Source organism: Mytilus edulis, chromosome 2 (assembly GCF_963676685.1).
Source record: "Mytilus edulis chromosome 2, xbMytEdul2.2, whole genome shotgun sequence".
Taxonomy (NCBI): Eukaryota; Metazoa; Mollusca; class Bivalvia; order Mytilida; family Mytilidae; genus Mytilus; species Mytilus edulis.
Genome location: NC_092345.1, coordinates 25,415,858 through 25,432,181, shown reverse-complemented (window position 1 = coordinate 25,432,181; position 16,324 = coordinate 25,415,858). Strand labels below are relative to the sequence as shown.

At 32.0% G+C, this 16,324-nt stretch overlaps 1 protein-coding gene across 5 annotated transcripts in view; it reads left to right on the top strand.

Moving 5' to 3' along the window:
* The window catches only part of LOC139511812 (titin homolog), a 33,085-nt gene extending 17,758 nt beyond the window's left edge, over positions 1-15,327 (top strand). For all 5 annotated transcript variants that reach the window (XM_071298902.1, XM_071298901.1, XM_071298900.1 and 2 more), the window contains 11 exons: positions 435-502; positions 2,543-2,750; positions 3,304-3,374; positions 3,738-5,491; positions 6,674-6,696; positions 7,869-7,928; positions 8,782-8,910; positions 9,581-9,663; positions 10,951-11,078; positions 14,155-14,278; positions 14,611-15,327. In XM_071298902.1, coding sequence (XP_071155003.1) covers positions 435-502; positions 2,543-2,750; positions 3,304-3,374; positions 3,738-5,491; positions 6,674-6,696; positions 7,869-7,928; positions 8,782-8,910; positions 9,581-9,663; positions 10,951-11,078; positions 14,155-14,278; positions 14,611-14,738 — 2,776 coding nt within the window. In that variant the 3' untranslated portion in view covers positions 14,739-15,327. The remainder of the gene's footprint in view (positions 1-434; positions 503-2,542; positions 2,751-3,303; positions 3,375-3,737; positions 5,492-6,673; positions 6,697-7,868; positions 7,929-8,781; positions 8,911-9,580; positions 9,664-10,950; positions 11,079-14,154; positions 14,279-14,610) is intronic.
* The last annotated feature ends 997 nt before the right edge of the window (positions 15,328-16,324 follow it).

The window sequence follows — 16,324 nt, the reverse complement described above, 5'->3', positions numbered from 1 at the left end:
GTATAGCTTCCTTTTAATTTTAGCAAACCATAAATATGCATTCTTAGATAGCGCAAAAATTTCTGCAATTTTTTTATACAGGATCTTTACTTCTAAAATGCTAATTTTTACTTCCATAAAAGTAAAAGGTCCATGCCCAGTACTCATTGTTTTGGTACTGGTATGATGTAAATGATATATTTGTGTCTTTAATTATCTAGTAGATAATTTGAATAACAAAGGTTGCAACTCCTTCTATGGTCTTTACCTAAGATGATTTGGATGTTCTTATTTTTATTATGCTCTAATAAGTTTAATTCTTTCAAAAGCAGTGGTCCTGTGTGTACCTTATAATGGATAGTACAAACCAACTTATTTTTGCCTGTGATTTGTGTTGATTAACCTTGTTAAATAAATGTTTCATTTTTATTGACATTCTCTGTATGATTTTGTAGATTAAAGCCACTGAAGCCAGTGAATGTTAAAGGACCATCAATAGAGAAGTGTAGAGGTATCGTTTCTGGTAAGTACAGAGTACAATTATGGTAAGAGTCTGAAAGACGGGCACAGATTCAAATGGGAGTGCTCCCTCATAAAAAAGTAAAAAAATGTAGTTTACAGCCAATTAAAAAAAATATATAAATATGTGGTCAGTCTTACTTCTACTATGATCTGGAGTGTTCAGAAATTACATCAAATCCTGAACATGTGCCTGTTTAAATAAAAAAAATGACAATGAATTCAAATAATTACAAAAACTATTCTGAGATTTACAATCACAGCTCAAGATATTAGATATTAATTACATGAACTCACTTTTAGATTCTGGGTTGCTTAATTTTCATCCTTACATGTTATTACAGATTTTAAACCTAGTAAGTATTTTGTCAAGTCATGCACTTTTCAGGAATTACTATAATCAGGATTGCTCAAACCTCAATAATAAAATACCAAGAATGTGTAGATACTTTAAAAATGTTACCAAAAGGGACATAAAAAAGTTACGATCTTATTGTGAAAAAATATCAGCTAAAATTGCATGTTTGTGACTCTTGATTGAACAATGTTAAAACCATTATAAATCATACACAGGGTTTGAAATTCTATTTAAACTGAAATGCTTATGAAAAAATACAAAACTTTTCTTTAGGTTAAACCTACTCATGGTAAAAACTTGCACAGCTGATTCCCCAGTTCACTGCCTTTTGACTATGAATTTTTTAGAAAGAGGAGGAAGAAATCTTCAAACAGACTTGCTCTTGATCTTAATATATTTGACATGATGCACTGTTTATAATCTTGATCGCTATACATTTTTGTGAATACATGAAATATAAAGATAATTGATGTACTTTCTTCATATGCCTGAGATCACAGACATGTAATGGCATACCATTGTCCCTTAATCATTCAGTTTATTTGTCTGTCCACTGTCTTTATGTATAGCTCAGTCTCTTTTTTTATTCATCCTGTCTAAACTTTATAGGGTTGATTGCAGTCTCCTTCTATTTGACAATACTTTTTTTTGTACTTTAAATTTTATTTATTTCTACTAAAAGTAAAAAAACAAAATGACATTTCCATGGCAAAAAAACTACCAAAAGACAAACAAAAGTAAACAAAACATAACATAGGAAAAAAAAACCAAGTAACATGAACCTCGCCAAAAACTTGAGGGGATCTCAGGTGTTCCTGGTAAACAGAATCTACTCCACATGCAACACCCAACACACAATTTTTGTCAATGTACAATAACTTGTATTGTATGTATGCTTGACATGAAAGATGTGCAACTTCATATTCAAAATAAATCTTGAATGGAAATGATGTTTTTTTTTATTTTTCATTTTACAAGGAGTTATACTAAAACTGTGTTGTTTTTATTCTCATAAGAGTTATATAGACCTTATCCACATTTGACTTCATTTGAGGGGCATATGTTTTGTATCTACACTTATTGTTTATAAATCACATACACAAATAATATGTAAATATATATTATAATGATTCCCAGAGATGCACACCCTCTTCACTTAACACTTTGATATTCATAGAAGGCATAATAAAATGTTGGAAATTCCCTTTTAATTCCACAGCACTGATAAATTAAAAATTCACTTTCCTAAAAGTTTTTATCTTTTACAATGTAGTGATCCCAGCACCAACCAAATACATAGATTTTGTCATAATTAATTTTTGGAAACCAATCAGTTTGCACTGATAACTGTATAAAATTTTCATAGTTATATAGATATAACTTAAAATGGCCATGATGTATTACATTTGTAACTAACAGTAAAAATGCCATTATGTTAAAAAACTAATTTTTGAGAAACAAAAAGTTATTTTTGTTTTTTATTTTGGCTCATGATCATGAATTAAATATTAAGATATTATTGATTTTAACAAGTATCATTTAGTTATTAATATAAACTACTTTAAATTCATGAATGGAAAATCAGTGATACTAGCAAGAGAGAAATAAAAAAGATCACTTTGGGGTCAACATATGAGTATATTATTAGTAAGAAATCTTAATGTCAGTATTTGTTTCTATTTTTAGAAAACAGGACATCACTGCCTCCAGCTAACAAAACTTTAGCGAGAAGGAGAGAGATCTTAGAACGTATACCCAATGTTCATGAATACTTATATGATAGGCCCCGTACTGAGGAATCTATCCATCGTACATCTCGTGCATCAAGTGTGGATGAAAACAGAGACCATATTATAAAGGAGGAATCAACAGAACTAGAAGGAGAAACACCAGAGTAAGACTGTGTACAGAAAAATACATCAACTGTGATTCGTGTGAATTCATCTATAGTTATTTTTTTCTCTCTCTCAATTTTACATACAAGCCTATGAAAATTTATTCTTGTTTAAACATGTAAATTTGTGGTTTGAAATTCTCAGGGAAATTGGTACAATAAGGGTAAAACTGTGTATAGAAAAATACTATCAACTGTCAATTTTAGTTGATTGAAAATTATATTTTCATGGATATTTGATTTCATGGTTTTGCCAAAGAATACATACATTTGCCTATGAACAATTATTTTTGTTTGAACATTTAAAAATTTATAGTTTGGAAATTCTCTGGGAAATTGGTATACATATAAAAATTTATAAATGTATATTAACTTGAATAAGAAAATTATTATATTAAATTAAAACAAAATCTAAAACAGATATGCCTTCAATGACATCAATGACATTTTAAATGTTTAGTTACTTTAGTATACTCTGTTTCAGATTTTGATTTACTTTTATAAATGAGAAAATTTAACTTAGATTAATTTTAATTATCTTTTCTGGTTGTAGTGTTTACCAAAGTGATTCATTACCAATAGGTCCAACTGGTTCCCGAATGACTACAAACAGTGGACTTTCTGGTATTTATAACACTCATTTATTTCTAATTTCTCAGAAACAGGTTAAAAAAAATATATTGAAATGATTTAGTCATATGGTAAATATATGAAAAAAGATGTGTTATGATTGCCAATGAGACAACTCTCCACAAGAGACCAAATGACACAAAAATTAGCAACTATAGTTCACCATACAACCTTCAACTATGAGCCAAACCCATAGCTCTAGTCAGCTGTAAACGGCCACGAAATTACACATCAACAAACGACAACCACTGAAATTATTGTTAAATACAATGTTTTCCACTTTGTGTCACATTTTTAGGAAGATCAATAGAAACGTATTTTTTTTTTTTAATTTTCAAAAATTTATGTCCATCTCAGGTCCAACCCCTACACCAAGGATGTTTGTTACAGAAATAAATGGCAAAGGAAAAGAAAATACACCTTTTGATAGTAATATCAACAGTAGAATAAAAAACCAGCTTGAACTTCAACAAAACCAGGAATGCATTCCAGGAGAAACCAGTGAGAGAACCGAAAACCAAAGTAGACCAAATACTGCGGGAAAATTGGTCAGATTTGCTGAGGGCTCTAAAGAAGATGGTGAAAAAAGTAAAGACATGAAACAATTCCAAAATACCAAAATTGCTGAAGGCTTGAGAGAAAACACAACAAATACTGTATCAACTGAGAATACACAAATGGAAATAGCTATGAAAGTTGATATCAAAATTGTTGATAAAACTGAAAAATCTAAATCTGAAGAAAACAAAATAGTTCAGGGGGAGATAAAAATTGTAGACAAAGGAGAACAAATTGAAAAAGACAAGAAAAAATCTAAAGAAAGTTGTAAACCTGGTGATGAGGTGATAATGAAGAAAGATGATGATAATGATGATGACGACAATATTAAAGACCAGAATGACAACAGATATGCTGAAAGTAAATCTCAAAATATATCTTCATCCCAAAATGCTGGGCAATCTGGTTCCCAGTCAACTGAACCCAGTGATAAAAATGTGAATGGGAAGCAGAGCTCGGTACATGCATGCAGGAATAGACAAAGATACAAAGCACCAAATACATTACAGATTCAGTCTGTGTTACATGATGGGAGTGTTTATTACACTTTAGGCGCAGAAAGTCCTCGTCGTAGTCCCTCCCCAGCAAGATCACCAAGTCCTGGGGCTTCATCACTTCGTAGTAGTTCGGATGGTTCTAGAAATAAATTTAACAAGCTGGTGAGGCCGTCATCTGCTAAATTAGGAAAAAAACACAAACGAAGGTCTTCAGAGTCTTCTCAGTCAGGCTTCTCTATGGTAACCAATAGAAAGTCTGAATCAACAGAATCTAGAAAATCAAAAGTTTATTTTGAAGGAGAATATCCTCCACACCAATCAATATTCACAGAAAATAAGATTGGAGATCAGATAGAGATATCTCTTAAAGATGACAAAACCTTGACATTTGATGATTTAGATCAGGAACTTTTGGCCATTCAAGAAAGTATTCAGATGAGACGAGAGGAGACATCAGATGAGGCTACGTTTATTAATCTTAATTCTGAGTCCACATTGACAGACGTTGACTGTGAACTCCAAAGGCAAACTGAAGAAAATATCATGCATTTAGAACTTAATACTAAAAGTCTGCAAACAGACGATGATTACATGTCTGAAACACCAAAGGACAATGGACAGTCATACACTGACTTGTTAGATATGTATAGAAAGAAATGCATGACAGTCAGTGAAAACTGTGGTTGTATAAGTGATTCTCTAATGACACCAGGTCGTGTTACGACTAATGTCAAAAGAAGTCATTCATTTTCTAGACCTTCCTCTGCTTCAAGTAGAAAATCTTCACCGAAAAAAAGAGAAAGAAGAAACAGTTTCCATTTTGAAAAACCTACTTCCGATACAGATGTTCCGAAACCAAAAGTATTATTCAGATCACCATCTGTTGTTTCTATGGCAACTGACAGTGGATGTAGTATAGGATTTGAAGCAGACGACAAAATTCCTAACTATTATCTGACGTCTGCTGCAACTGATTCAGATGTTTGTGTGACTGATAGAAGTGAAGAAGAGAAACCGTTACTGGCTATGGTTTGTGATCAACTGCCACCTGATCAGGTTTGTCTACTTTATATGCAAATTATTAATTTATATATCTTTTTATGCCCCACCTACGATAGTAGAGGGGCATTATGTTTTCTGGTCTGTGGCTCCGTTTGTTCGTTCGTTCGTCCGTCCGTTCGTTCGTTCGTCCCGCTTCAGGTTAAAGTTTTTGGTCAAGGTAGTTTTTGATGAAATTGAAGTCCAATCAACTTGAAACTTAGTACACATGTTCCCTATAGTATAATCTTTCTAATTTTAATGCCAAATTAGATATTTACCCATTTCAAAGTCCATAAAACATGGAAAATGATAGTGCGAGTGGGGCATCCATGTACTTTGGACACATTCTTGTTTTTGTCTGAGAAGTAAAGTTTTTTTTTTTATGAAGATTTTACATACTAAATGGGTTTATTAATTTTGGTTGGTTATTTTAATGGATTGGAGAAAAAATACATTTACATTTATACTGGATTTTTGTTTTGCTGAGGTTTGCATACAATCCTATGAGACAATGCTTGGTTGAACATTCAAATTTGTGCTTCATTTATACCGAGGAAATCCACCAAAAATGTATTGTTTGATTGTCAGCTTTATAAATAATTCAGTTAAATAGTTCAACAACAATATAGATTCCAGATGGGGGGTTGGAGGGGTCCTGCTCCTGAAATACCAGGCTTAAAAACCCAGACACCCCGAAATTTAAAAAAAGAATTTCCAGATCCCGAAAGGATCAATCTCAAAATTACTAGCTTAAAAACACTTGGTCCCAACGTCCAGAAAAAGGTCCTCCCCCACCTCCTCATTCCACACCTTATAGAAATAAATATTTAGCAACATAAATCCCACATAACTTCATTGTTGATATCTGTCCTGATCCCAATATTCAAATCTTGATCTAGATTTCAAACAAACAAATTAACAGATTAATGATAGCTAAAATTTTGATATAACTTTATTTGACATTTGTGTAACTTAGTTCATTATGTTAATTTTTCATTATTATGAATGCATTTTTTGATTTACTTGTCAACTTTTTTACTATAGACAAATTTAGTTTCAGTTTTCAAACAGTTCTTTTAATTATTTAAGATTAATACCGGTAATATGTCTACAAACTGGGATTGAAAATTAGAATTATAAAAATTGAATATGTTTGATATTGCATATGTGTGTTCATGTGTTTCTTGTATTTTGCAGACAATCAACACAAAGATCACAAGGTAAGCTTAGTAATTAAATAAGGCTAAAATTGTCTGGAAAAAGTGGCAAACAATACCAAAGAGATAATCAAACTCATAAGTCGAAAACAAACTGAAAATAAAATGGCAAAAAATGAAAAATAAATAAAAAGACAAACAATAGTATACAAAACACAATATAGAAAACACTAAGAGACACAAATCCAATAAAAAAACCTGGGCTGATCTAAGAGGGACATAAAGGGGGGGGGGGGGGGGGGGTTGGGGTTGGGGGGGGGGGGTATCTGCACGGAAGACCACGAAATAAAATTGCCATTTCACGATGAACGAACAATTAAAAATGCCTTGCACGTTGATCTTTTTAACGATTTCACGAAACATGGCGAATAACGAACCTTTTTCACGGCTGCATGTGAAATAAAAATGGCAAAACATGTTGCACGAAAATAACCCTTTACCACCCTCATCTAAGTGAGGTGCCCAGAAAGGTAGCAGATGCTTTTCCACGTGTAGCACCTGCTATGTTACTCATGTTAGTACAAACCAGAGGACTAGTCAAGTTCTGTCTCTCTCATTGGAGAAAATGCGGGAGTGAGTGTGGTTACGACAAAATCTTTGCAAAGCGTCCAATCATATTTCATTTTCATCACATTTTTGTTAGCAAGTAGTTTTAAGTTGATGAATCAAAACATATACAATTGCCAAAGGTTTGGACCACTGTACATTGATTACAAAAGAAGAATAAAATGCTCTGATGTCATAGAAACTTTTACCACTGTGATAACCTATATCAAATTAAAAAATTAACAATCTGGATGCAATATTATATTTGAATAAAAGATGTTATTAGTGTGCTGTGAATGATGGAATCAGGCAGCAATCCAAAAAAAGAAGAAAACAAAATTAATTGGGAGGTCAAAGTTCAGTCTTCTGTTTATAAAAGCTTAACAGTACTGCTAAATTTGTGTATTTGTTATTCTTATATACAAGTTATAAACAAATTTTATAAACAGTTAACTTGAGATGCTCTGTTGGATTAAAATAAAACTAAAATGATTTTTCTTGTTACATTTTGGGCTCGGAAGAAAACTATCAAAAATTTCTATTTTCAAGTCATCCAGTATTGCTTGCTAATATTTGAGTCTTAGGATGCTACATACATATCCAAAAAGTCATGTTATTATTACTTTCAGTGATTCTACTAAATCCAGTTTCCAAGTGGTCGCCACTGCTGCAGAAATCTCTAAGCCAAAGTAAGTAGCTTTAATAAAATTCTTGTTAGTTATAATACAATTTCATTAGTGTTTTCAGCTCAATTGTTTTATTTAATACTGCATTTCTGGTATGACCTTGTTCAAATAGAAATAACTCTATTACAGAGTACATTATGTTGATTGGTTTCTTACAAATTTGTTTTTCCAAGTATAATTATATATATATAATTATAAATTGCCTGGAAATTTATTTGTACAAGCCTTAAAAATAGGTTGAATGTGAGGATTTGCCCAGCTAACATTAATATTTCTCTCCTGTTACAAGTCAAGTACAAATCAAATTTACATTTCGAGACAATATAGGAAACAAAATATGGTTGTCCTCTCAGGCTAGCTTTATACTGCAACTCTTACATCTGTACCAAAAAAAATATTTTAGATAAAAACCATCAATTTTTAAATTAAAGAAGACAACATAAATTTCTGCAAGCACAGTTTTTTTATTGAAGTTTAAATAAACTTGACTGTCTATGGAAAAATATTCTCAATGTGACAAACAAGTCATTTTACAGTTGGCGACTGTATAACAGGCATGAAAATATGATAAATACAATTTGACTGTTCAAATATATATAAAGTACAAGTTCAGAACAAATACTGTGGATTTATTTATTATTGTGGGTATCAATTTTTGTGGATTGCTGAAAACTTGAATTTCCATGGATATTTAATTTCGTGGTTTTGCCAATCTCTGTATTCAAAGCCTATTGAAAATATGCTATTCGATGAACATTTGGATTTGTGGTACCTACGAAACCAAAGAAAATTAGTATCCAACGAATAATAATGAACCCATAGTAGATGAAACAAATTTATTTACTTTGAATTATAGGCAAGTGAAGAAACTAGTAAAGAAGGAACCAGTTGCACCCTTTGCTCCTCTGTGTTTTACTTTGAATGCTAGAGCACCTACAGGATATTTATATTACTTTGCTTATGGACCTGACATGAACCCATCAAGGTAAGATTCACTTTAGATCCTTGGCTGTGCCAACTTCAAACAATATGTATTGAAGCAGTATAAAAAAGAATAACAAAAATTTTGAACTCCAAGGAAAATTTAAAAAATGGAAGTCCAAGACAACATAAAAAATGAGTGCCATATTCTTGCCTTGATACTGACATTTTTGGAAGGAAAATAGCTTAGATATTCTGTTTAAATAATATCAACATAAAAATAAAATCATATTGTATGTACTATTACACTGAGTGCACAATATTTGCATCCACAGAACAGTTGTAATTAACAACAAAGGCAGCAATTTTCACCAATTGTTTCCTCTTTATATGAGAAATTATTGCACAGTGATCCAAAGACCTAATAAAATTAACATCTTAAATCATCTATGCTTATATGATATGTTCAATTGTCATTTGGTAATTTATAGGGTGTCAGCATGCATCTTTTATTATGTTCAACATGCACCTTTAATTGTGTTCACCTTGCATAGTATATCATGTAAATGTTTTAAAAGCTTGTTTGCTTTTCTTTGATGTTTCACTTCTCTCTACTGATGAGTAAAAGTGGATGAGAAGAATCACCAAACAGACAGCAACCCTATGAAAAAAAGCCTAAAAAACAACTGGTGGCTAAATATGTATCATTATGTGATTTTTTTCTCTTATTTCAGGGTATCTGCTTATTTAAAAAGAGAAGTGAACTGCAGATATTGGGGGCTTCTGTATGGTTTCCAGCTTGTGTTTAACAAAAAAGGTTTGTCATCAGTTTGATATATATAGATTCTTACACTGCAACAAGTGTATTACGATATTTCTCCACTCTCGACAGTTAAATTTTATTATTTAAAGCGCGAGGCTTGCCGAGCCCTTTAAATAATAAAATTTAACTGTCGAGAGTGGAGAAATATCGTAATACACGAGTTATAGTGTCAGAATCTGTTTCTCTAATGCTTTTTATCGTTCTTTTTTAAAGATTTTCAGAAAATTGTGCTCTTTATATGCGACGTCATCAGGCAAGGTCGCCTTTTTTCATGACGTCACAATAGGAAAATTGAGAAGAATACAAAACATTTTGACGTCATAATCAAATTTCGACTAATCATTTGCCGAGAACAGATTTTTCACTAGTGAGGAGAAATATTTTTCTCACACCGGTCAGGAAATGTGAAAATAGCACAAAAATTAGAGAAATAATTGTCTCGCATGACGGAGTCAAAAAGCGAGACATAGGCATGCTGTTTCCGCCGTCAGTGTCAGTGGGGGCAGCGGCGTCAACAATGTATTAGTTTGTGATTAGGTCAAGTTTATGGTGAACCACTAGTGGTTAGTCAAAAATATTTGGTATGCAGTTGTATTAGTATTAGCACATCTCATTACCATGGAGATTATTTGGCCCCTCCCCCTCAGTTATGGTCTATTGACTTTGAAACTTTTGCTTAGTTTTCATGTATTAGTTTGTAATTAGGTCACTTTTGCTTAGTTTTCATGTATTAGTTTGTAATTAAGTCAGTTTATGGGGAACCACTAGTGGTAAGTTAATGATAATTGGTATGCAGTTGTATAAACATTGGCATATCTCATTTCCATGGAGACTATTTGACCCCGCCTCTCAGTCATGGTCTATAGACTTTGAAATTTTGCTTAATTTACATGCATCAGTTTGTGTTTAGGTTTGTTTAAAGGGAACTACTTTTGATAAGTGAATGGTATTTGGTATGCAGTTGTATTAGCATTGACACATCTCATTTCCATGGAGATTGTTTAGCCATATACCTTCAGCCATGGTTCATAGACTTTGAATATTTGCAAAACTTACATGTTGAGTGTTTCTATTTTATTTACAACACTTGCATTATCTAAATTACAAAAAGCGAGACATATCTCTGTGATAACAGTTTATGCTCTATTTGTATATATGTTATTTAAAATAATGGTCAGATGTGATTTGTAACTTTACAATTAAAATTTTAAAAGTCTGTCAGTCATTGGTTTTGTTGTAGTTAAAATTAGATTATACCTAAACTGATTAATTTTATTTCAGGTTTAGATGTTGAAGCAGGTGGTTTTGCCAACATTGAGTTGAATCCATTTTGTTCCGTTGAAGGTGTAATTTACCAGATAACAGCAGAAGAATTACAGTTATTAGACAACCACACTGGATATCCAGAGGTAAGTTATGTTGTCAGTGCTGGCAAGGATATGTTACAGATGTACATGTACAAAATTCTCATCAGAAGCTTCAAATCATTCAATTTGTATATCAAACCTAGTTTTATTGGTGATTTCTAACATATTCAGAATTCTATATACTGCTTAATCTAGTAAACAAACAACACTGTCAGAACACACAGTTTTACAGGACATAAACACTTAAGGTTCCAAAGATATTTGAGTTTTTTGCTTGTCTCTTTTTATACGATCGCAAAAATTGAAAATTTTTTGGTCGTATATTGGTATCACGTTGGCGTCATCGTCTGCGTCGTCGTCGTCCGAATACTTTTAGTTTTCGCACTCTAACTTTAGTAAGAGTGAATAGAAATCTATGAAATTTTAACACAAGGTTTATGACCACAAAAGGAAGGTTGGGATTGATTTTGGGAGTTTTGGTCCTAACATTTTAGGAATTAGGGGCCAAAAAGGGCCCAAATAAGCATTTTCTTGGTTTTTCGCACTATAACTTTAGTTTAAGTTAATAGAAATCTATGAAATTTTGACACAAGGTTTATCCCACAAAAGGAAGGTTGGGATTGATTTTGGGAGTTTTGGTTCCAACAGTTTCGGAATTAGGGGCCAAAAAGGGCCCAAATAAGCATTTTCTTGGTTTTCACACTATAACTTTAGTTTAAGTATATAGAAATCTATGAAATTTTGACACAAGGTTTATCACCACAAAAGGAAGGTTGGGATTGATTTTGGGAGTTTTGGTTTCAACAGTTTAGGAATAAGGGGCCAAAAAGGGCCCAAATAAGCATTTTCTTGGTTTTCACACTATAACTTTAGTTTAAGTATATAGAAATCTATGAAATTTTGACACAAGGTTTATCACCACAATAGGAAGGTTGGGATTGATTTTGGGAGTTTAGGTTTCAACAGTTTAGGAATAAGGGGCCAAAAAGGGCCCAAATAAGCATTTTCTTGGTTTTCGCACTATAACTTTAGTTTAAGTATATAGAAATCTATGCAATTTTGACACAAGGTTTATCACCACAATAGGAAGGTTGGGATTGATTTTGGGAGTTTTGGTTCCAACAGTTTCGGAATTAGGGGCCAAAAAAGGGCCCAAATAAGCATTATTCTTGGTTTTTGCACAATAACTTTAGTTTAAGTAAATAGAAATCAATGAAATTTACACACAATATTTATGACCACAAACGAAAGGTTGGTATTGAATTTGGGAGTTGTGGTCCAAACAGTTTAGGAATTAGGGGCCAAAAAGGGTCCCAAATAAGCATTTTTCTTGGTTTTCGCACCATAACTTTAGTATAAGTTAATAGAAATCTATGAAATTTAAACACAAGGTTTATGACCATAAAAGGAAGGTTGGGATTGATTTTGGGAGTTTTTGTTCCAACAGTTTAGGAATAAGGGGCGGGGCGTAAAGGGTCCAAAATTAAACTTTGTTTGATTTCATCAAAAATTGAATAATTGGGGTTCTTTGATATGCGGAATCTAAATGTGTATGTAGATTCTTAATTTTTGGTCCCGTTTTCAAATTGGTCTACATTAAGGTCCAAAAGGTCCAAAATTAAACTTAGTTTGATTTTAACAAAAATTGAATCTTTGGAGTTCTTTGATATGATGAATCTAAAAATGTACTTAGATTCTTTATTATTAGCCCAGTTTTCAAGTTGGTCCAAATTGGAGTCCAAAATTAAACTTTGTTTGATTTCATCAAAAATTGAATAATTGGGGTTCTTTTGATATGCCAAAACTAACTGTGTATGTAGATCCTTAATTTTTGATCTGTTTTCAAATTGGTTTACATTAAAGTCCAAAGACCCTTTGGACTTTAATGTAGACCAATTTGAAAACGGGATAGGGTCTTTGGACTTTAATGTAGACCAATTTGAAAACGGGACCAAAAATTATGAATCTACATAACTTAAACTTAGTTTGATTTTATCAAAAATTGAATTCTTGGGCTTCTTTGATATGCTGAATCTAAACAGGTACTTAGATTTTTGATTATGGGCCCAGTTTTCAAGTTGGTCCAAATCAGGATCCAAAATTATTATATAAAGTATTGTGCAATAGCAAGAAATTTTCAATTGCACAGTACTCAGCAATAGCAAGAAATCTTCAATTGCACAGTATTCAATTTTTCTCATTTCAGATTTCATAAATAAAAAGAAAATTTCTTCAAACATTTTTTTGAGAGGATTAATTTTCAACAGCATAGTGAAATTTGCTCAAAGGCAAAACAAAAATTTTAAGTTCATTAGAGAAATTTTCAATTGCACAGTACTCAGCAATAGCAAGAAATCTTCAATTGCACAGTATTCAATTTTTCTCATTTCAGATTTCATAAATAAAAAGAAAATTTCTTCAAACATTTTTTTGAGAGGATTAATTTTCAACAGCATAGTGAAATTTGCTCAAAGGCAAAACAAAAATTTTAAGTTCATTAGACCATATTCATTCTGTGTCAGAAACCTATGCTGTGTCAACTATTTAATCACAATCCAAATTTAGAGCTGAATCCAGCTTGAATGTTGTGTCCATACTTGCCCCAACCGTTCAGGGTTCAACCTCTGAGGTCGTATAAAGCTGCGCCCTGCAGAGCATCTGGTTTTAGCTTGACAAAGTATGTAGACATTTGTCACTTAATGAAGGCCTGGTGTTGCCCCCTAGATATTGATTTTTTTTCTGTTGTTAGGTCACTTTCTCAGATTTTGAGATATATATTTTTTGCTGCTATTCCACTGTCTCATTGAACTTTATAATGACATCAAACCTTCCAATTTTCCTGCTTTATGGGGATACTCCCCTTGTGAGATGTTGACCTGAATAATGATTTTTTTTTTCAATTAAACTGAACACCTTAAAACAGGCATTCAAAAGGATTAAAAGGTTATTTAAGCACAAACATTCTCATTCAAACAATATAGCAGTAGATTTAAAAACACTTATGGCAATATAAGAGGAGCATTAAATCCTCTTGCATTTAAAACCTCCATGGAGATTACGAGGTATAAGACATCATATTTATAAATTGAAGTTAAGAATGACTGTTTTTCTGTTACAGCATTATACACATTTGATGTTACCAGTGTGGATGTCCAACTCCACAAATCCTGACCAGTATGGAGTAGCCCAATATTGTGTACCTGCTGTAATGTATATAGCTCAGGATAAATGGATAAACAAAGGTAATATATAAGTCTATGTGTCGAGAACTGTACACAATCAACTAAGTCAATTGATATACACACAGTCCGATAATTATGCCTCTGAATTTAGATTGAGATTTAGAAAGTAAATAGATTTTAGATTGAAATAGCCATTTTGATTTTAGCAGTTAATAAGCTCTGAAATGTCAGTCTGTCAACATGAAAATCTTCATACTTGCTTATAGATTTAAATCAATGGATACTTTGATTGCAGAATATTCAATTTTGTATAGAAATTTGCTTATATTAAGTCCACTCAGTTTTAAGAATGACACATAGGGACCCTATTCATGTTTTTTTTCTCTTTTCAGATGAAACAATCAATTGTGACTATGCATTACAGCAGTGCATCAAAAGTTCTGACTTGGTTACTCCTGACTACAGGGATCACATGGTCAATTACTGTCAGCCAATGAAGGAACAAGTTATGTGTGTATAGAAGTGGCAGTGGACAGAAGTAACATTTATTTCAATTGGTTACAGAGTTCATATAACCATGTACTGCTGGCAGATGTGTAAGAGAGAATGATTCTTATAGTTGGACAATTTCTTTGTAAAATGTAAAGCAAATGTTGAACAATTTGATTAAATTAATTAAGAAATGTAAATCATTTAGATTACAAGGGCCCCTATCTTCCAAAGTTGGATGGAAATTGTGATCTAAATGGTGGTGGGGGGGGGGGGGGGGAGGGATTGTTCAAAAAGGTTTGTCTTCCAACACTTAATTGCATAAGGGGAGACAATTGAATTCAAAAACCTGTTGTTTTTTGGCCTTACATGAGTAATTTTATATCCCAGTTAATGTAACTTTATAAGATTAATTTAAGGATATGTTGTATGACCTTATTTACAATAAATAACTTAGAATGAAATTCAAAACAGTGTGGCTGTGGCCATTGATTGACACATTAAAATCATCCATTGACTGGGACAATTTACATGAACGCTTGTCTGTAACGACCACCGTTCAAGACGTACCTACGATAGACATTTAAACTGTGGGGTCACCAAAGGTTTCTTTACGCCTTTAATTATAAAATAATTCAAAAAATTAATCAGGAATAACCTTTATGTTTTGACTTATATAATTGATATAATTCAAAACATCGGGTTATTTCTGATTAGTTATTCGAATTACTTTATAAAGGTGTTGAGAACCTTTGGTGACCCCATAGTTTAAGTGTCTTTAAAAAGTACATAGTGAGCAGTGGTCTTTACATACAAACGTTCACTTAAATTGTCCCAGTCAATGGATGAATTTGATGTGTCAATCAATGGCCACAGCCACACTGTTTTGAATTTCATTCTATTAACATGTTTATGATTAATCAGCATTAACATCAATAAAATAATGTAAGTTAGTATGTTGCTTATCAAAATCTATGCATTTAGTTACTATTTTAATTGTAGAATTAATAATAATTCAGTTTAGTTCTAATTGTTTTTATCATCAAGTGTTAGATTGCAAGATTACATATAAAGTAGGGGAAAAAAATACTTCTTGATGTTTAAACTTGACTTGGTTTCAGGTGTAAACTTTCATATAGTGGGATAATTTTAAAATTCCAGACAGGACTTTGGAGTCAGTACATTTCTTGGCATTAAGTTATTTGTTTAAAACTTTAAGCACTATCCAATGACAAGTATTGTAAAAAAATAACTGATTCTTCATCAATAGGTCTATATATTTATATTAGTACATTTTTGATTATGCTTTCCAAAAGTTACTGCCAAAAAAGTGTCTACAATTATTTTTTTAATATTTAGCTGTGATTGATATTGTTTTATATATATTATCTGTGATATACTGTTTATTTGTGAATTGATGAAAATCTTTAAGAAAGATTATTTCATTTTATAGGATGTTGAATGTATTAAATTTGATCCAGTATTTAGCCATCTGCAGATGCTATCAGTCTATATTTATTTATTTATTTATATTTATTTTTTATTTATTTTTTTTGGGGGGGGGGGGGGGGGGGCTGTAAAAGAGACAGGACAATGATCATTAATATATTTTATTTA